Source organism: Schistocerca serialis, chromosome 4, assembly GCF_023864345.2.
Source record: "Schistocerca serialis cubense isolate TAMUIC-IGC-003099 chromosome 4, iqSchSeri2.2, whole genome shotgun sequence".
NCBI lineage: Eukaryota > Metazoa > Arthropoda > Insecta > Orthoptera > Acrididae > Schistocerca > Schistocerca serialis.
In genome coordinates, this window is record NC_064641.1 from 896,971,796 (window position 1) to 896,993,548 (window position 21,753).

The 21,753-nt window shown below is 40.3% G+C and overlaps 1 protein-coding gene across 3 annotated transcripts in view; it reads left to right on the plus strand.

Annotated features, from left to right (window-relative positions):
- LOC126473569 (diphosphoinositol polyphosphate phosphohydrolase 2) overlaps positions 1 to 21,552 on the plus strand; it is a 175,285-nt gene extending 153,733 nt beyond the window's left edge. For 2 of the 3 annotated variants that reach the window (XM_050100704.1, XM_050100705.1), the window contains exons 4-5: positions 12,164 to 12,258; positions 19,421 to 21,552. In XM_050100704.1, the coding sequence (XP_049956661.1) occupies positions 12,164 to 12,258; positions 19,421 to 19,539 (214 nt within the window). In that variant the 3' untranslated portion in view covers positions 19,540 to 21,552. The remainder of the gene's footprint in view (positions 1 to 12,163; positions 12,259 to 19,420) is intronic. The other variant, XM_050100706.1, reaches the window with a different exon arrangement.
- Positions 21,553 to 21,753: the final 201 nt, after the last annotated feature.

Sequence of the window (21,753 nt, forward strand, 5' to 3'; positions counted from 1 at the left end):
ACTCTCTCTTAGGAAGGCATCAAGCGAATTTTAATCTGCTGTTTTAGATAGATGTATTTTGCGTTTATATTTAGTGGTTTTGGTTGATATGGTTTTGAGCCTCGCTGCAATGACCTTTTGTTCACTAATCCCTGTATCCGTAATGACGCTCTCTGTTAGATAAGGATTATTTGTGGCTAAGAGGTCAAGTGTACTTTCGCAACCATTTACAATTCGTGTGGGCTCATGAACTAAATGTTCAGAGTAAGAGAAAGCATTTAGTACAATTTCGGAAGATGTTTTCTGTCTACCACGGGCTTTGAACTTGTATTTTCGCCAACAAATCGAGGGTAGATTAAAGTCCCCACCAATTATAACTGTATGAGTGGGGTACTTATTTGTAATAAGATTAATGTTTCCTTTGAAGCGTTCAGCTATTATATCATCTGAGTCGAGGGGGGGGGGGGGGGGGGTCGGTAGAAGCCAATTATTACTTTGGTACGACTGTTGAGTATAACCTCTACCCATAGTAATTCGCAGGACTTATCTATTTGAACTTCACTACCAACAGACACAAACACACCACCACCTACTTTATTTAATCTATGCTTTCTGAACACGGTTTGCGCCTCTGTAAAAATTTCGGCAAAATTTATCTCTGGTTTAATCAGCTTTCTGTTCCTATAACGGTTTCAGCTTCAGTGCTTTCTATCAGCGCTTGAAGCTCTAGTAGTTTTCCAACACAGCTACAGTTTAAAAGTACAGAACCGACTGTTTCTTGGTCGATTCTCCTCGATCATTTGCCCTGTACCCTTTGAGACTGGAGCCCTTTTTCATCTTTCCCGAGAGTGTATAACCTAAAAGACTGCCCAGTCCACGCCACACAGCCCTTGCTACCCGTATAGCCGCCTCCTGTGTGTAGCAGACACCTGACCTATTTAGCGGAATCCGAAAGTTCGAGGAATGTGCGCCTACACGGTCGCATAACCGTCTGAGCATCTGATTCAGACCCTCCACTCGGTCTGTACCAAAGATCCGCATTCGGTCCTGTCGACGATGCTGCCGGAAACCAGAGAGAATCTCTTGCGATCCATAGCGACTAATACAGAATATTTTTAAAAAGGTATTAAATAGAATGAATAAAGTTACTGTATGATTACGAACTAACCTCTCTTCACTTCAAATGCGTTTTGCAAAGTTGGATTGGTTTTCAGTGTCACCACGAGTCATCCCGAGTTTTTATAGAAAGTTTATTTCTTGGTTCTCGTATATTCGTAAAACATGTCTCGTTGTTCAAATAACTGAAGGAGTGTTTGGTATTCGCGACATTTTTGTAGACAGGTATACTATAGCTCATTCATATGCATTCGACTTGGTTTTAATAGCGGAAGCCGCAATGCAGGGCTCTTCTCTCAGCGCAAGCGGGTCGTGGCATCCCTCCCTCCAAAAAAACAGACAGATGGAATGCAGTGTGGCGACGTCCGGCGATGCCGCTCACCGATCCGACCGTCGTAGGTGCCAGCGTGACCGCAACCGTATACCATTTAGGGAAATACTGCTAAACGTAGACTAGGATGGGCGCACATGGATTGGAACCGTCGTGCTCTAGAATAAGCGAACGCAGGATGTGAGGTGACGGGTGACCAGTGGCAAGCGGCGGTCTGGCTCTCGCCGCGATTAGAAATATAGCTGACTGCCGTCTCTCTCTCTCTCTCTCTCTCTCTCTCTCTCTCTCTCTCTCACACACACACACACACACACACACACACACACACACACACACACACACACACACACGCTCACACACGCAGTTAAAGTCGAAGAACATGATAGGGAGGCAGTAGTTGAGAAGTAAGACAATATTGAAGCATATCCTCTGTTATTTCCATCTGTGCGTTGAGCCTGGAATAAAGGAAAACGAAGAGAGGTCTCAAAAGGAAGCTAAAGTGCAGAGAGGAAAAGTTTCTCCTGTAATTCTGTCATCAATCGACCTGGAAGACCAATTAAACGAATTGATAGTGTCTTGAAAAGAGATTATTAGATTGATATCAGGAAAAGTAAAATTAGTGTAAAAGAGTGCTGTTCAATTAAATCTGGTGATGCTCGGGAATTACAGTGGGAAATGAGGCGGATTTAGGTAGTTGGTCAGCAAATTAATTAACAGTGGCCAAAGTAGCGAGCGTATGAAATACAGACTGATAACAGCAAGAAAGACATTGCTAAATAAAAGAAATTTAACATCTTAATATAAATTTAAGTGTGAGGAAGTTTTTCTGGAAGTATTTTCTAAGTATTTTCTCTCATATGTGGCCTGAAGGGAAGTGATAAGTGTTCCATAATCAGAACAGACAAGACAGTGGAAGGTCTAGAGCCTAGGATTAATTTGTAAGACGTACATTTTTACGTAGTGGGTCTTCCAAATGTCTAGTTTTCACAGCAGAGAAATGAGACACGTATCAACGTTCATACAGAACTTGCTGGTCTGTCTACAATTTCAGTTTATAAAATATAAAAGGTAGCTCTCTGGACAACAGTGCTTTTGCTGTCGTTGTGAATAAAATATGCTGACATTGAGCTTTTTCCTGTCTAGCTCTCCACACACTGATGCTCATTCTGTAAAATAAGTTTGGTTTCAGTATTTATGGTGCGCAGAACCAAAAGTGACAATATAATACTGTTATCTGGCAGTTTCATCGTCGGTTTGACGTGTTGTGAAAGTGTTTCTCAGTCTGTGGCGATACTACCGTAAATTAAAAGCAGAATCTTGTCAGCTAGATTAAACAGATTAATCAATATTTTTCTTGACTTTTGTAAAAGGAAAGTTACGGAAGACGAAGACGTTTAGCACTCGGTTACATTTAGAGGTAGGCTATTTCATGTAAGCAATATTGGAATGATACAAATAATCACACGCGGTGGATGTATTTTATTAGGTTGAATGGTAAACGATGTTAAAGAACAGTTCCACAATAAGAAGCCTCTTTCACCAAATAATACCTGGAAAGGAACGGCAGTAATGGAAACGAAAGCTGCAAATACGACAGTGTGTTTGTCGGAAGTATCCTTAAATTCCAGCAGGCAAGCTATGAACCTAATTACTAAAAATGTATTGAAATCACATAGCCTGTGTGTGTGTGTGTGTGTGTGTGTGTGTGTGTGTGTGTGTGTGTAAATTGAGGTCTTACCTATGAGCAAGCAACACTTCTCGCTTACGTCACCATAACTTAGTGTGGGATGAAGAAAAAATAAACATTACTTGGCAGTTTGTATTTAAAAGGGGTTTACACAATGGGGCCAAACGTGTACGTGACTGAGACGTCACATTCTAATTCGTCTTAAAATCACTCGTGAAGATAGCTTTTGCCGGCAGGCATATTTTGTTTCCCACGATTTTTTCAGCTTTAAGCAATCATTGATTTTGCAAATGACGTTGCACATGCTTCGGAGCCACTGGACTATTCCATCCCCTGTTAGTTTAATTTTGCGTGAAGATCAAGTAACGGATGTTTTGATGATTGCTTTACTAGAATGTCACGGAGTGTCCAGTGTAAACGATTTAAAGGCATAGCAGCATAAGCAACGATTATGGGTAGTAATAGAGACCACGACGGCATCAATAGCAATCCTCGTAAATTATATGAGTAAAATTGCTGTAATGGAGTACTATTTGCAGATAAAAGGTAGTTTAAAAGTTGTTCGACAAGTTGCTACTCGACATTTGTAATTTTGTCACTTGCTGTGTGTTCGAAAATACTGTAAATCCACTGCTACTAGGAGAGACAGCATATCATTTGATTTGCTACTACAGTTTTGATTCCGATATCGCGTAACGTGTTATTGAAGTAATGAGCGTGGAATTAAAAAGGGTTTCTCTAGAGGGAATTGTTTCCCTCTTCTGGGGAATGTCCCTGGTTTGCAAAACGCCTCGACGCTTGTGAACTTGGAGCTGAAGACTTAGGGACTGGTTTCGCCGTGCAGTGCTGGGCTGTATCGAAGCGACAACAGCTCGGGCTTGTACATGACAAGGTGACAGCCGCCGTGGGCGGTGTAGCGTGGCGCCCGTTCTACGCAGTTCCCTTTTGTTACGGCGCCTTTCACGGCTTGCCTCTTCAGCCTTGCAAGCAACCAGTTAATTTAACGCTGAAATGCTGGCTGGGAATGTCTTCAGAGAACTGTGTAGGTAATGGTGCATTCCGCAGTTTCTTCAACTTGCAAGATGATTCGACGGAGAAATCGCCAACACTGTCTGCGTAGGATGACAAAACTACCCTAGAAATGAAACTTTAATTGTTCGGACGGAGCATGGAAAAAGGTGTGGAACGGTTGTTTGTGGTACCTGCTTTTTATTTTAAAATCATTTTTAATTACATGCGCTAAGAAGCGAGCGGGTATCGTCCTATCTGTCATGATTGAATAATTTTGTATCTTAGACGATATTTAATCTTTATTTATAAGTTTGGATTTTCGCCCGTGGCTTCAGTCACCTGTATTGCACACGTGTGTAAAAGTCTCAACTGTTTCAGAGAGGATGTTAAATCTGTTGTATTCAGCAAGGAGGTAAAAAAAAGGACGGCGCTACAGATTCTCTGTACGTTGTTTTGAAGCCAGAGTGGGTGCCATTTTAAGTAGCGCAAAACACCAGCAGCTTGTTTACGTGTGCTTCTTGTTCACTATTTCTGTCTTGTGCTTGCAACAACTGTTTTAAATACTCAAAATTACAGTGCATACATGAATAACATAGTGTCAGGAAGGCAATTTCGAACGTTTTTCTGTTCTTGATTGCGTATTTGCTCTAGTAATAAGATATATTTGGCCTAGTTAACGTAACGATTCTTGTTAGTCACTTTCCAGCTTTCAGTTAGTTTGCACAATGTTTCTAATGTTCACGTTCGCAAAAAAATTACCTACGTGTTCTTAAGTAGCCCCTAAACGCGTGTAATGAGGAAAGAAGCAAGGCATGCATTCGTATCTTGTGCATGTCAACAAAGTGAGAGTATTGAAATGGCAAAGAAACAGAACTGCATGGAAATGTACCTCCACGCAGAATATATTGTTTTATTAGATTGTCAGTGCATTCGTTTCATTGTAGTGTGCACATCTTCTCACTTCGAAATCTTACCTGTGATGAGTCATTCAGTGTGGGGCCAATAATAGCAATTTACAGGGTAAAAAAATATAATTTTTTAAACATCTACCAGTATTGTGCAATACAATAAATTTGATAAAGGGAACGGTCTAAAACGATTAAGAACCCTTAAAAAGGATATTTTCCTGTAACATGTATGTAAGGAATTTATTTTGTAATGATGATCTTAACTAGTGTAATATGTAGGCCTACCTTTCCAACAGTAGCCTGTTTGCTGCATTTCCCGGAATATTTTTCGCTAGCATCTCTGTTTTTCAGGAATAACCAAACGGTAGCACAGCATGCGCTTTGATATCTGCTTAATTTTTTCATGTTTTCAAAGTATATAAGCCTATACCATGCTTTGTGATGTATCAATAATTAATTAGTTACTTAGTTGCTTCCCTAGTTTCGTATTCCTTGTATCATTTGCACGAGAAATCGTATTGATGTGAAACGAGGCGCTATATATTGACAATTTTTTTTTTCTTGTATAACTGCTCCCATGCTAAACTTTTTAGTTTTTCGTCTTTTAATTAAAGACAGATGTTAGCCAATAATTTCTCGTCATGACCATTTATGCATTACGGTAATAGATAACCTTCTGCGGAATAGGAAGAGTTGTCAGAGAAATGTTTTCAGTTTAGTTTCAAATTTTACTTTGCAGTCTGTGGGGCTTTTTATGCTTTTGATTGTAGCACTAACAGGGGTTCACAATGCTGCAGACAACCACCGTAATGTGGCCTAATAAATGCCATTTTTTCTTCTGTTGTTGTAATTATGTACAACATTGTTCCTGTTGAAGTGTAGTTGATGATTTACGCAAAATTCATGAGAGAATAAGTATACTGTGAAGCTTGTGGATTGGTACTCGCTTGCCGATCAGCCGGCAAGGGACGACGAAAAGTGTAAAGATTAAATTCTGCCTGTTTTTCGATAGAATGCTGTATACAAACAGCTTGTTAACAACCAGTCGCATTCGCATTGTTCGTCGGCCAGCATTGACATGGCTGTCTCCATTTCTTGAGCCCATCACTCGGCGCTTTCTTTCGCTCCTGTCTGGCTGACCCTCCATGTGCTGGGTTCTGTTTCCACCAGAAAAATCTGATAGCTTTTCTCCGCCCTTCTAAAACTGTTCCTGACACTTATTTTACTTCCGGTAATGCCCATGATAACTTCGGTTTTAGAAATATCCTGATTTTCCGCTATCCTTAAGGCAGATGTATCTATAGAAGCGTATTCACTGCTTTATAATTGTTGTTTCTGGTTAGATTTTTATGTATATTTCATTTAATCTCAATCGTACCTCTCAGAGTACTTCTTTAAGTAACGAAAGTAACTGATCGACTTGTTCATTTCGATCCAAGCACAAATTACGAGGATAATACAAACCACCTTGTTTCAAAACAATGCTGTAATGTCTTAGTTTGGCCCTGAAACTCAGCATCACCTTACTATAACATCTATTAAGGACATAACTGTCTTGTATCAAGTAACCATTCTTGTATACGGACTACCAGTTACTCAGCTGTAGTGTATTTAAGTAGTAGTAGAAGAGCTGGTCACATTCACAGTGTCGCAGAAGCCATTGATCGCACAACATACAGACACGCTGTCTACGTGTTGGCACTGTCACCATATGTGCTTGGAGACTGACCCAGCACTCGGTGTTGTTGAAATTTTTTACCTATTCAGAGAACTGCCCGCGTGTAATCGTGCCCTACATGCAGTAATTAAGTTGGAGAGCTGGCATGTAAACAGATGTACAAGCTATTTTAGTTTGGTACTAAAATAATGTGTTGTACTGATTGAAAATCTGTTGCTTCGAGAAAAAATAGTGCCAACAACGAAAGGGCGCGGAGAGCGCACAGACGTTCCATTATAAGAGGGGCAACTAGCGAACTGCATTACATTGGTAGAACTGTAGTTAACCGGGGCAGATTGCTTGGGAGCTGCTTATTGGACTAATCTTAGCTTGTTATGGCATTGGTTGTTTGTGTATCTACTGATTAATAGTGCAAATCAGTAAATCCCGAAATACTAATAGTCAAATTCGTACACCACACTAATTTAACCAATACGTCAGGGCCGGCGATGTGGGAAAAGGTTAATTTTATGGGGAGACATTTTAAAAAACCAACGAGGGACGTAAAATTATTAAGCTGCTTTCACTTTGTTATAAAAATGGAAAATAAAATTTTAAATACCCTGTGACAAACGTGCAGCAGTGAATTAATACAAACAAAATTAAAACAATTTACATTTAAATGTGCTATTGACATAATATAGATGTAGTCTTGTAGAAGCCACTTGACTTATTTGAATTGCATTGTACCGGATATAACACTGCGATCAATCTCTTGCGACTATGGTACTGGTTTTCTTACACAAAATCAACATTTGCGTGTAATGTAGCAGCAAAGTTGTAGCTCCACATGACGAAACTTTGTCCAGTGTTCCTAAATCCCACCAAAGGTCTTTATAAAGACCACGTCAAAGGAACTAATATAACATTGGCAAGATGAATTTCCGGGCAGGTCCTCTTAGATTTTTTTTTTTAATACTTGCATGATTTCGAGATCAGAACCTGGATGTCCATTTCATAAAGCAGTACGACACAATTAAAAAAAATTTAAACTTCGCCTTTGAAAACTTATTTCCGACCAGTATGAAGTACTTTTCATTTAGAGTTCATTGTTTCCGGTGGCTGAATGCTTGGCGTGACAGTTCAGCAGTGGTGAAGTTGTTCGTTCGAATCTCATTGATAGCATTCTTTCTTAGTGTTATTAAAATTCCATATGTATTAGAAAATGGAAATATTAATTAAAATATTTAATCATAATAAAATATATTTCTATTTTAATTTCTTTCCAAATGAAAATGCAAGTATTCCCAATAAATTAAAACTTAGTACAAAAAATGCGACGCATCAAATAGAAAATAAAATATTTTCATATTTTTGAATAATATTATTAATGCATATAACTTCCTCCTTTCACAATAAGGCATATGGGATGTCATTAAAATTTGAGGTAGGGTTCTGTGCTTCAATCCGTGGAAACGGAACGCTTTATAGAATCGCTCTGTCCGTCCGACCGACCGACCGACTGTTAAGAACCGTTTTTCTCAGGAACTAGTAAACGTATAAACTTCAAATTTCTCATATTACGATCTGTGCTCCTTTGGCGGTGTAAAAAAATTGTAACTTTTAAGTCAGTTAAGTCAAAAGGCATGGCCATTTGTCACATATTTTGATTCTCGAAAACTCGTATCGTCGAAACTTGTAGGGTACTTCGCGTTGACATAAAATCATGAAATTGGCAAGAAGGAAGGTTACACAGTATAAGTAAAAGAAGACATATTTCTTTTGTCATTTGTTACCTCACTTGAAACTTGAAATTACAGCATTGTCGAAAGTCTTGGAATCTCTGGGACCGATATCTTGGCAGTATCAATTTCGATAACACGCAAAAATCTTCAGTATCCTCGATTCCCGCAATGGATAAAATGTGTGCATACGTCATTAAGTTAGTACGGAACCAGCAGTGCGCGAGTCCTACTCGTACATGGCCGATTTATTTTGCTACGATAAATTAAAAATGAAAATGTCACTTTTATTAAATATTATTATTATTTCTCTTTCCTGTCTCGGACGTTATGCCTGGTTAAAAATGGAAAGTGACGCGGACCTTGATCAAGTGTGACTTCCTTTTAACTGTTTATTATTATTATTATTATTATTATTATTATTATTATTATTATTATTATTATTATTCAGTATTCGTAAACATTTTCATTTGTTAATGAATATGGAATTCAAAAATTTACTAAAAAAACTATTTTGCGACCACTACACTTCTACGCTACACACTTTTCCAAGCCTTTATTTAACAAAATAAAATATACATAAATACATCACAGTAACATAAAAACAAAATTGATTTGTGAATTTCTGCACACTCAGATACAGGTAACGATAATTAACAGCGATCGGAAATAATTTTCAAATTCTCTTTCTTTTCAGTAATTGTGTTCTGCTGCTTTAGGAAACTGAAGTCTAGGCACTGGTCTTCATATAAATATAAAGAAAATTTCCCCAGCGCAATCCAGTGTCCCAATGCCAAAATGCGGCAGTATAGGCACGTGCCTGTGCAAACCTTGCTTCAGGTTGATGACTGCTTTTAATTTACCTGCCTGCTTTGTTGGGAGGCAATACAAAGCGTGAAGGAGGTGCTCGTGGCGGAGTTCCACTTGGAAAGCTATTCTCGGTCTCTTGTGGCCACAGCGCGTTGCGGTGCTGCTAATTGCCACCGCCGCTAATTACCCAGCTGTGCCACGTGCTGGCCACGTGTCCTCAGGGTGCAGTCCCGAGCCTGGGGCTAGCTGTGCCGCCCCAGTGTCGCGGCGTCCAGCATTATTTATACTACGCCTGGGCATGCAAACTCTCTATAGTGTTTCTAGTGCCAGTAGAAACTAGTTCTGGACATAGATAATGAGTCGCAAGCGATTATTTTCTTCCGTCACCTGTATGCAACCAGTTTGTGGTAGTGCTTCCCACGGCACTTGAATGCTTAAACTGTTTATCAAAGGCACAACAGCAACGAGAGGTAAATTTTCCCAGTATTTTACTCTGATAAATTTCATCCGTCTTTAAACTGAGAAATATATTTACATATGCATGTGTCAGGTGTTTCTACACATTTCTAACAAACGTTGGAAGGTGACCTTTGGGCTGAAGAGACGTATTCCTTTCAACATGTGCCCTATAGTGTGGGGGCAGTGAGATACAAAAAGAAGGAAGATCAGGTTTTAGCATCGCATCAATGACGAGTTCATTAGAGATATAGTGCAAGCTCGGGTTGAATAAAATGTGGGGAAGAAAATCTCCTTATAGTCCTCTGCATACTGTTCAGACAACTGAATCGACTAGTGCACTGGACCACCGTAAAGGACATGCTGTTTATGTTGCTGGAAAATGTCCCTTGATCAGTTTATCACTAATGTGATTTAGGCACACTATAGTGTGTCAGGGCAGATCCCTTAATATCTACTAGAGTTTTCTTACACGACCTTGAGGCCGCACATCACTATTAGTTGTGAGAATATAGGGTATGTCATACATCCAAATAGTGCTACAAATGCCCGGTATTCAGATCCTCACCCACTGGATTTTGAATGTGGGGTGCATATGAAAAAATTTTCAGTTTGCTACCCTAGTTAACATCGGCAACAACCTCTTTAACAGCATATCCATGAGACCTTTTTTTTTAGTGTCGTACAACACAAGTGAAGGCCTGTCACAGTATTAGTAACACAGCATGCATTGCTACCCATAATGGACACTTTGAAATCTCCTGCAATTGGGCTGCTGTACTCATTGTAAGTGTGTGTGTGTGTGTGTGTGTGTGTGTGTGTGTGTGTGTGTGTGTGTGTGTGTGTGTGTGTGTGTATCATAGGAAATTGTTTAGCACATGAAAGAGCTTTACAGTGGCATACACTGCAAGAGAGGCATTGTGAATCATGAAGAGATTTACTGTTGAAGTTCTGGGACTATTACTTCCTCTGTCATGCATCTGATAAAATGGTAGTGGAAAGAAAATAAAAAATTAGAACTCGTGTACAGTTTACCAACAAATGGTGTTTTCACTACTCCTGAGTGTAACAGGAAAAGTGGCAGTGGTACTGGTAAAAATGGGATATGTCACTTAGCTAGAAGTTGAATAGCTCCACTCCCCAACTGAGCTAAAGCACGAAAATGGCAATAATTCCCCATAAATATTTGTCTTTATTGCTGAGGACCGCTTCCTCCCCCCCCCCCCCCCCCCTTATGGATTTATATAAGAGCAATATTGCTACTCTTTTTAAAATTTATATGATGGAAACAGCAGCTCATTGATGGATTGTTGTCAGTTAAGTGTGTCAAAATGAGGGATATATATATCCTATGGGACCAAACTGTAATTTTACTTACTTGGAATGACTGTCTATTGTATTTCCCATTTTTGTTCAGAACTAATTTGTATGTAAAATTTGTACTGCTAGAGATAACGAAGAAAGAATTTAAAATGTTGTTTTATTATTTTGTCTTTTTCCTTTGATGAAGAAAGAAAGAAAAAAGGAAAATACATTGAGGTGACAAAAGTCACATTGGACCTCCTTTTGTCATGTTGTGTGGATGCACCAAGTCATTGAACTCACCTGCAGAAATATTGAGGTGAACTGGCGCTGCCGCTATCGGTCATTGTGCACAAAATCCTGCATCAGCAACACTTCTGCAAAGATGACCTATCGGGTATATTCCATAAATGTTCTATGGGATTTATGTTGGGCAATCTGGGTGGCCAAATAATGTGCTCAAATTGTCCAGAATGTTCTTCAAACCAATCGCAAACAGTTGTGGCTGGTGACATGGCACATTTTCATTCATAAAAATTCCATTGTTTAGGAACATGACGTCTGTGTATGGCTGCAAATGGTCTCCAAATAACCAAACATAAATATTTCCAATCAATGATTGGTTCAGTTGGACCACAGGACCCAGTCCATTCCATGTAAACACAGACAACACCATTATGGAGCCACTACCAGTTTGCAAAATTTTTGAAATGGATTACCCTGTGCTTCTAACTCCAGCTACCATTCCACATTCAGAATCTGTTGTTTTTCCATCATGCAACCTTAATCACATCGGAAACCTTTTCGTGTGAATCACTTTAGTACAAATGACAGCTCTGACAATGCAGTGCCTGTTTGTACCTTGTGTATGCAATACTACCACATTCTGTGTATTTGCTTATTGCTATCCCACAAGTTTTGTCATAACCTCATTGTGTGCAGGCAATCTTGTTTTAAATAATGGGTGAATGCATGAGCCATGTTTTAACCAATTGATATTGTGCATTTACTTTAAACTTTTTCAACATCCACATTTCATTTCCTATTTGAGTACTTTATCTCAGACGTGTACTAGTTGTTGCTTTCTCACCTTTCTAGCTTAGTTTCATGTTCACTGGTAATATGCAAGAGAACTGAAAAGTTTTTGTTTTGTTTTATTTTAATGGTGTTCCAGAACAGTGAGAGGAAACACAGAACTGAAGTTTTTGTGCTGGTTGTGACTGAAGAACTGTCAGACTGGGAGGATGCAAGGACAATGGGTGAGTTAAGGTGTGACAGATCTGTGAGTGCTATGCTGACAGACATGTCACTACTTATCTTGTATACTCCTCCATGCATAAAATAGTTTCATTGAACCAAACCTCGACAGGAAGTAGCACATCTGATCCTCAGTTTTGTGTAGGTGGTGTGTGTCGTTTTTTACCGTGGAGGCAAATTTATTTTGAGACATCTGTAAGCATTTTGATCTTTTTGGTTTCGAATTAGTGGCTTTATCAGATACTGAGGTGCCCAAATGACAGGCAGGGGCCCATGATACCCCTCTTACCCCTACTCTATGGCAATGCATGCTTAGTTGTAATTATGTGGACATTGTGATAAGTCCAATAACTACTGGGTACACATTTTTGAGCTTGCTTTGACCTTTGTCTGAAAAGACATCAGTAAGCACTCAACTGTCTTGATCCAAAAGTGAAGCAAAATTGAGGAAGCTCATCTACCATGTGTTGCTTGAGACTCACCTGGCAGATAAGTTGCAGAAATGCTTTTCAGATGAGACGTTGGGTGTCATGAAATTTTCAAAACATTTCATCAGTGCAATTGATGGACATCATAGTGTGGCGTACACTCACTGCTGAGTTGTGACTGAGGCCTCCTATTTATGCCAGTGTAAGTAGGAAATGCGACGACATGAAGGTGCCAAATTCAGTTGCCAATGCTGAGGATTTCCTGACCAGTAGCGAGAAGGGCAGCTACGGCACCTGTCGCATAATGAATTTGGTGCATGCCGTTCATACTGTGTGGTGCCATTGGCTATCCCAGCATCCTTCATCGGACCCATATGTCGGTACACATGTCCATGCTGTCAAGTGACCATAGATGTTTTTGTTGTCAGATTGTCTGTTGTCACCGAAATGTCATCCCTTGTTTGACCTACGTTTGGTCACCGAGAGTTGAACATTGCCTACATTACATCCAGTCCTGTATTATGTTGGTATCCTGCACCTCTGTTCACCAAATATGTCGAGCTGCGAATTTCCACAACTTCTGTAAAAACATTGTCCCAGTACGAGTACACTGACTGGAAGATTTTGTTACTTTTGTGGCCCAAGCCCTCTGCATGAAAAACATGACCACACCATAATGCCACCACCTCTGAATTTTACTGTTGGCACTACACACACTGGCAGATGACGTTCACCAGGCATTCGCCATGTCCACACCCTGCCATTGGATCACCACATTGTGTACCGTGATGGTCTGTATTAACTTCTGGCACTACAAAGGGTTTCTCCCACCGTCCTTACATCTCGGTCCCGTTGCTCTCCCATTCGTGGAGACAACAAAATTTTTAGGTCTTACATTTGACAGGAAACTTAGCTGGTCTCCACATGTCACATTTGGCTGCCCATTGTACCCCTTCCCTAAATGTCCTCCATGTTCTCAGCGGTACGTCGTGAGGAGCGGATCGAACCGTCCTACTTCGCCTATATTGGTCAATTGTCTGCTCAAAGCTGGATTATGAGAGCTTCGTATACTCCTCTGCATGGCTGTTCATCTTACGCCACCTCAATTCTATACATCGGGGATTAAGTCTTGCGATCGGACCGTTCTATACTAGTCCCGTTGAGTCTTCATGCTGAAGCTAGTGAATTGCCACTAACCTACCGGCACGATATACTGCTTTGTTGGTATGCCTGTCTGCTATTAGCAATGCCCAACCACCTGTCTTATCGCTCCTTTTTTGACAACTCTCTCGACCATCAATACGGGTTGTATGTATCTGCCCTGCTACCCCCTGGAGTTCGCTTTCGTCGCCTCCTTCAGCACCTTGATTTTTCACTCCCTGGAACCTTTAGAGTGGGTGAGAGCCAAATGCCACCTTGGCTCCAGGCTCAGGTTCACGTTCACCTTGACCTCACTCGCTCCCAAAGGAGGTTACTCCAGCTTCGGTATACCGCTCGCGGTTTGTCGAACTTCGTTCGAAGTTCATTAATATGATCTTCATTTATACAGATGGCTCTAAGACCAATGATGGTGTCAGGTGTTATTTTATTGTCAGGGCACACAGTTTCAAATACCGGCTCCATGGCCATTGTTCGGTCTTCACAGCTGAGCTGTTTGCCCTCTATAAGGCTGTTCTTTACATTTGCCACCACCGACATTCTGCTTATGTCATCTGCTGTGATTCCCTGAGCGCCATCCAGAGCCTCAGTGATCTGTATCCGGTTCACCCTTTCGAGCACCGGATCCAACGCTCTCTTCAGCACCTGACGTATGATGATTTTCCGGTTACCTTTATGTGGGTTCCTGGCCATGTCAGTATCCATGGGAACGAAGCTGCAGATGCCGCAGCCAAGGCTTCGGTCCTCCAGCCTCGGACAGCTTCATGCTGTGTGCCTTCATCTGATTTTAGCAGGGTCATTTGTCAGCGCATTTTATCGCTGTGGCATACCGATTGGTCTGCACTTACTGATAACAAGCTTTGGGCCTTGAAACCTCTCCCCACGGCTGGGATGACGTCTTCACGCCCTTCTCGGCGGGAGGAGGTCATTTTGGCCCAGTTATGGATTGGACACTGCTGGTTCAGCCACCGCCATCTGCTGATGGCTGCGCCGGTGCTGTTCTGCCCATGTGGGCAAGTGCTGACGGTATGCCACATTTTAACATCCTGTCCGAATTTTACTACTCTACCTTGGCCTGCCATGTACTCTGGATGAAATTTTAGCGGATGACCCAGGAGCAGCTGCTCGCGTTTTTCATTTTATCCAGTTGACAAACCTGTCTAAGGACATATGATTATGCTATTTTCTTTTAATCCCTTGCTTGTTAATGTGCCTTTTCTAGTGCTGTTCTTTTTAGTTACTGTTTTAACATTGTGCCTTGCAGTGCATTCCTAATTTGGTCTAGGCACTAACGACCACTGTAGTTGTGCGCCCTAAAACCACAAAAACAAAAAAAAAAAAAAAAAGTTTGTGTACCGTGATTCGTCACTCCACACAACGCTTTTCCATTAATCAACCGTCCAATGTTTAAACTCCTTACACCAAGCAAGACGTCGTTTGGGATTTACCAACATGTGTGGCTTACGAGCAGCCGCTCAACCGTGAAATCCGTTTTGTCACTGCCCACGTAACTGTAATAGTACTTGCAGTGGATTCTGATGCAGTCTGGAATTCCTGTGTGATGATCTGGATAGATGTCTGCCTATTACACATTACGACCCTCTTAGAGTTTCGGCGGTCTCTGTCTGTCAACAGACGAGGCTGGCCTGTACGCTTTTGTGCTGTACGTGTCCCTTCACGTTTCTACTTCACTATCACCTTGGAAACAGTGGACCTAGGGTTGTTTAGGAGTGTGGAAATCTCGCATATAGACATATGACATAAGTCGCACCCAATCACCTGACCACGTTCGAAGTCCGTGAGTTCCGTGGAGCACCCCATTCTGCTCTAACAATGTCTAATGACTATTGCGATCACTTATATGGAGTACCTGGCAGTAGGTGGCAGCACAATGCAGCTAATATGAAAGACGTATGTTTTTGGGTGTGTCTGGGTACTTTTGATCACAGTGTAGATGTGTTGAACATTGGTGACCCATGTCTGGACCAGCCAGATAAATCAGCAATGGCCGAGCATTGTCTCAGTATGGGACACAATATGGACAGCATAAATAACAAAATTCTCTCTTCGACATATGTCAAGACTGCATTATTAAAGAAGAGATGGAAATTTGCAGCTCGATAAATCTGGTGAACAGAGACACTGAATACAAACTTAACACAAGATGGGGTACAGTGCTGGCAATTCTATACTCTTAGTGACTGCAGCATGGAAGGTCATACAATGAATAACACTTTGGTAGTGGCAGTCTGATGACAATGGCAAAGATGATCATATGTCAGCATGGACACACATGGCATGCAGCTCCTGACAGAGAGCTCTGGGGTGGCCAACAGCAAAGCACAATATGAACTACAGCATTTGTGCATGCACCAAAGCTCTTGGTTGACCATCTTACAAGTGGTGTAGCTGTCCTCTGGCAACTGGTAAAAAAATTTTACTCTATTGTAACAGAATTTGGTGCCTTCACACCTGCGTATTTCCTACTTTGACTGCCAAAAATTAAAGGCTTCAGTCACATCTCGGCAGTCTTAATTGCAGCTGAAAATGTTGGTCAGTTGCGCCAATGAAATGTTGTGGGGTTTTCACATCAGATGTCTCACATGAACCATTTTCACAACTAGTTTATTTCTTAATCCTTTGATATTCTGAAAAATAACCGTGCCTTTTGTTGGTTTCTTACACAATTTGCAGAAATCTGCTGCCTCTCTGGATGATGACACTAACTTAGAAAAGGTGATTCTCGGCCTATATCACTTGGTTGCATCCTCCCCATCATATATTCTGTGCCAGATCAGCAGTTAACCTATCCTTCCCTCTCATTCAGATGGAGGCTATGTCTAGTGTACTCCCGATGCTAGACTTTCAGCCAGCAGCAGCCCATCCAGCTCTGTGTTGACAGGGATTACTAGCATGTCCACCCAAGGCTGGCTGTGGCCACTCTCTGGTATAGAGTAGCTGATCCTATTTCAGACATATCACCCTCAGTGCTGTACTCTCTTCAGTCACTCCAATATCTGATACTATAATCACATGATCTCCTGCACAAATATTTCTACACACGGCCATATGTCCTCTGTTACTTGTCTTAAACCATCACTTGGCATCACAATACTGGTGACCAAATAACCTGATATGAATCTGTTGTGTAGCACCTAGCCTATACCCTATACTTCACTGCTTTCGTATTTGAATCTACAACCAATCTAGCAATGTCTGTTACCACAGTCGCATATGTACCTGGTGGAACTTGAAATGTTAGTATTGAGCCACATTTTCTGCTAAATTAACCAGCATCATGCACAACTTTCCTGAATAAACTGTCACATGCATCTGCAGGTGGGGAGGAGGCCACGTGGTAGTTGCTAGCCATTGACTTGGGGAGCAGACAGTCAAGTTGCTATCTTAAGTCAGTCTTTCAGACTGAGCACACACATTCAGGCAATTTGCCCATCTCTGCTCTCAAGTAGTTACCAGCCAGCTCGTACGTGAACGACCACCTCGCCCTCTTTATATTCTGGTATTCAACTATCATTCAGGCTGGCCGTTGTGAGCCCTTACGTAACATGTAATTTCAGAACACAGTCAGCTTACTTCATTTCACTCTTTTTATTTCAAAACCCTCTCTCCTGATGACCATCTCTCCAGCCCTCAACAGACTTTACTTCTTATGCCTGTACAACACTTACCTATACTTCACAACCTATATTTTGAGAATTTAAGTGCACTCTGCTTCCTACTAAATCTAGCTGACATAGATTCTCAATTATTGTGTGTAACAAATCTTATGTTGTTCCGCACGTGACTCCATCGAGTGCTGAACTCCCATTTTGTCCCTTAATTGTAACTTTATACCAGTTCCAACAATCTTCACCCCCCCCCCCCCCCCCCCGCCTTTTTTCCTTCTTCCAATGTACCCAATGGATATTTTGCAAAAACTGAATACAGCCTGGAGAGTACTAATCTCTTCTCCCTGCTCAGTGACCCTCCAAAACCTTGTTTGGAGGATTTAGTTCTTAGATTTTTTATTTGTTTTACTATAATATTATTATATACAGGGTCTGGCAATAAAACGTCCCGCATTTGACATAGCCTGTGTGCGAGTTGTAGCGAGGAAACTGATGTGGAGTATGTTTCGTTTGAAAGTACTGTATGTGCCATTTTCAGTGTGCATCATGCTTTTGTTGTGGAGGAATTTATTCGTAATGGTGGTTCTATGATTAGTACTCGATAAGCATTTCAGAGATGTTTCAAACTTGGCTGACATGATTGTGTCACGGATAGAAAAACTATTAGACTGTAGGTGCCATACTTTAGAAAGACAGGTTCAGTACTTCAAAGAAAACCTCCTGGCCATCCTCAGACTGAAACAACGCCAGAAAATGCGGCACATGTGAGTGTGTCTGTGCAACAATTACCAGTGTGTTCAGCACTTAAACATGTAGCTGCCCTGGGATTATCTGATAGGAAGTAAGAAGAATTCTTCATGGAGAACTTCATAAGCACACCTCAAAATGGTGGTTACCCAGGAATTAAGTGAAAGAGATTTTGAGACTCGCATAGCTGTGGGTGAGGAAATTCTTCAAAACATTCCACTTGGTGCTTCATTTTTTTTTTCTTCGGATGAAGCCAGTTTCCTTGTATCACGAACTGTAAGCAAACAGAATTTCCATTACTGAGCTGCAGAATTCCCTAAAGAAATTTGTCGGCAACCACTACACAGCCCTCATGTGAAAGTTTGATGCACTGTTGCTGAATGTTTTGTATGGGGACTGTATTTTTTCAACGAAGTTGGCCACACAGTAACAGTTAATTCAAATCGAGTTGTCGTATGCTAAAGACCTTCCTCCAACTTAGGCTAAACCATTTTATTGCAGTTCATGAAAATCAAGAAGTGTGGTTCCAGAAAGACAGAGCAGTGTCCCCACACCTCTCGGCTTTCTATGAAAATATTGTGCAAGTTTGTTCCTGGTCATCTTGTCTCTTTGCAAGGAGACATATGCGGCCTGCAAGGTCGCCTGACTTATCACCTTATGATTCCCCCCCCCCCCCCCCCCCTTGGGACACTTAAAGGCTGTAGTGTACAATCATCCCACAACACTGCAAGCACATATAGGCCATTACTCAAAAAGTGACAGCCATTCCAAGAGAAATGACATGAAGATGTATGGAGAACTTTTGGGAGAGACTTAGTCAGTGTGTCAACAGTGGAGGACACCATTTAGCAGATACAATTTTTAAAACCAAATTATTCAAAATGGCAATGGTATGTATTTTTCATAAATAAGTAATTTTCCACTATCGTATTTAGCTTTTCTGTGACAACCTATTAAAATGAGGGAGGTTTTATTGCCAGACCCTGTATTTGCAGTGTCTACTTTCTAATTTCTCTTTGTCTTACTACCATCTACAACTAGAATCTGTTACCAAATTGGAAAAAAAGAAAAATAATGGATAGCCATCACTTGGATGAATATTTTCGTGGGTTTTGGTATGGCACTTGGAACTTGGTCAAGGAAATGTGTGTTGTGTTTTTCCTTTCAATGACTGTGGTTTCTAATAGTGGTTGTCTTAACAGGTCGCCAAAGGAAATGGTTCACTGTGGAAGACGCGCTGGAGCAGCTCTCTCAGCACAAGCCTGTGCAGCTCACGTACCTGCAGTCATTGCTCTCTTGTCGCAATGACAAAGTTACTTGAGGCTGCAACCTTCTGCTGAGCATATATGCCTACAGGTTTTGTGTGTGTGTGTGTGTGTGTGTGTGTGTGTGTGTGTGTGTGTGTGTGTTTTACCTTCTCATTTTCCCAGTTACTGCTGGGCTTCACTTTAATTGTAATAAAGTAATTGTCATTTATTTGGTATCAGAATTCTTGCTTAAAATGAGTTTTGCAGTCGATTGTCATACTTAATCAAAAAGATATTTTACTATGTCAGGTACAGTTATATTGCCATTGTTTAAGACCCACAGTATCTGCTTTTAATCATTTCTGTTAGGGATATTAGATTTGTACTTGAGAATGATGATTCTTTAAATATATTTACTATGCTTAGATTAAATATAAATATGATATAAACTTCTGGCATAAATAGAGTACCTATAAAGTTATATCGATCAGTAGTAATCAGTACTGAACAGTGCAGTTACAAAATTGTATTTGTAGGAATAGCTCATAGGTAAACCATTGAATCTCAACATATTGTTTCTTTGAAATAAGACAAATGTTATGGGTCAGCCCTGAGTAACTGGGAATTGGAGAAGTAGTGACTATAAGAATACATCATGGCATCCATAATGCTTTCAGATTGCTTGTGCTGCAAATTACAGTTCCAAGAAGTGATTCATAGTACTCAGACAAATGTATCACCAGAACAAATATATCTGAAGCTTATTAACTTTAATAAGTTCTGAAAATTTTTACTCATTATGGGAACAGATAGTGTCTTAAATGGTGTAGGGAAAGTACTCCAGTATTCAGATCACTACGGGCACTGTGTCACTATTAAATGTATAGGTATTTGCATTTCTTTATTGCTTCAGTTTCTGTAACAGTGGCAGTGAGTGAGTGAGTGGAAGCTAAGTTGGGATTAGAGAAGTGCAGCAGTCACGTAATAATATTTAGATTTGAGAAGGTCTTTAAAACCTTGGTTTTGTTGGCTATCAGTAGCTGCATAATCTTTCTCTCTCTTTTTCTAGCCATTCTAAATAGAATTTTATATTTACATCAGATTTTTAGAACAATAATGCTAATAATTCAAAACACAATTCTTGCCTAAGGAAGGAAGGTTCGTGACAGTTTCATAAAATTATCAGTTTACTTAAAATATTGTTGCATTTTTAAAATTCTGTGTGCAGTCCAACTGTACAAATTTATTTCTTATTCTTTTGAGGCACATATTACCAATACAGCACAGACCTTTGCCTAGTCTAGAAGGCTGACTGTGTGTTGAATTTATTAGGTCAGTTCCAGTGAAACACAGGTATGTAAAGAATGACTTAAGGTTAAGTAAATGTCACTGTTGCTTATGAGATGAAACTGTTAAAAGTTGCATTTCAGAAAATATGGCACTTTTAATTTGTGATCATTTTTGTATTCAAATGTTTGGTTGCTGTTGGTGTTCACTAGGGTTCAGTGTTGCCTGCATATATTTCCTGATACAGTTTGCATTCAGTATGAAGTACACCATAGTTAAGACTGCGAATTTATAAAGAACACAAATATAAGAAGCTGCGCAAAACCAAATGTAGGATAATCACATTGTATTTCTCACGTCAGTCATATATGAATGTAGTGTGTAATTGAAATGCTCAGAAAAGTGTATCTTCCTTAATTTTCTTGATGAAGTGTAAGATTATTTTTTTCTATTAGATGAGTAGTATAGCTGCCACATGTAAATGAAGTCTTCTGTTTGCCATGGAAAACTTCAGTATGTAATACTCCTCAGAGATATTCATTGTGTTTAATATTTTCTGTTAAGAAAGAAATTTGTGTTCAGTTTTGATATTACACAAGAGTGCATTGTATTGTATAAAACAAATCGAGGTTTTGTTTTCTGAAGACTGGGGTATTAAAAATCCGGGGCAAAATGCCACGGAGGTTTTGTAACTAGTGTCGTACAGACCAGGTAATTTACTGAGAGAAAGAGGAAAGAAAGAAATGTAAAGTCTCTTTACACTGCTTGTATTTTTTAAAATAAAGACAGCAAAAATTGTTTGTGTGTTTATTATTATATTATGTGTATGTGGACAACCAAAATTCCTACTGTATTTAGCGGAGATGTGAGTCGCAGATAGGCTCAACAAAAACACTTTCACACTTAAAGCTTTTGGCCAATGGCCATCATCAACAAGAGACACACTCTCATGCAAACGCAACTCGTACACAAGACTGCAGTCTCGGACAACTGAAACCACA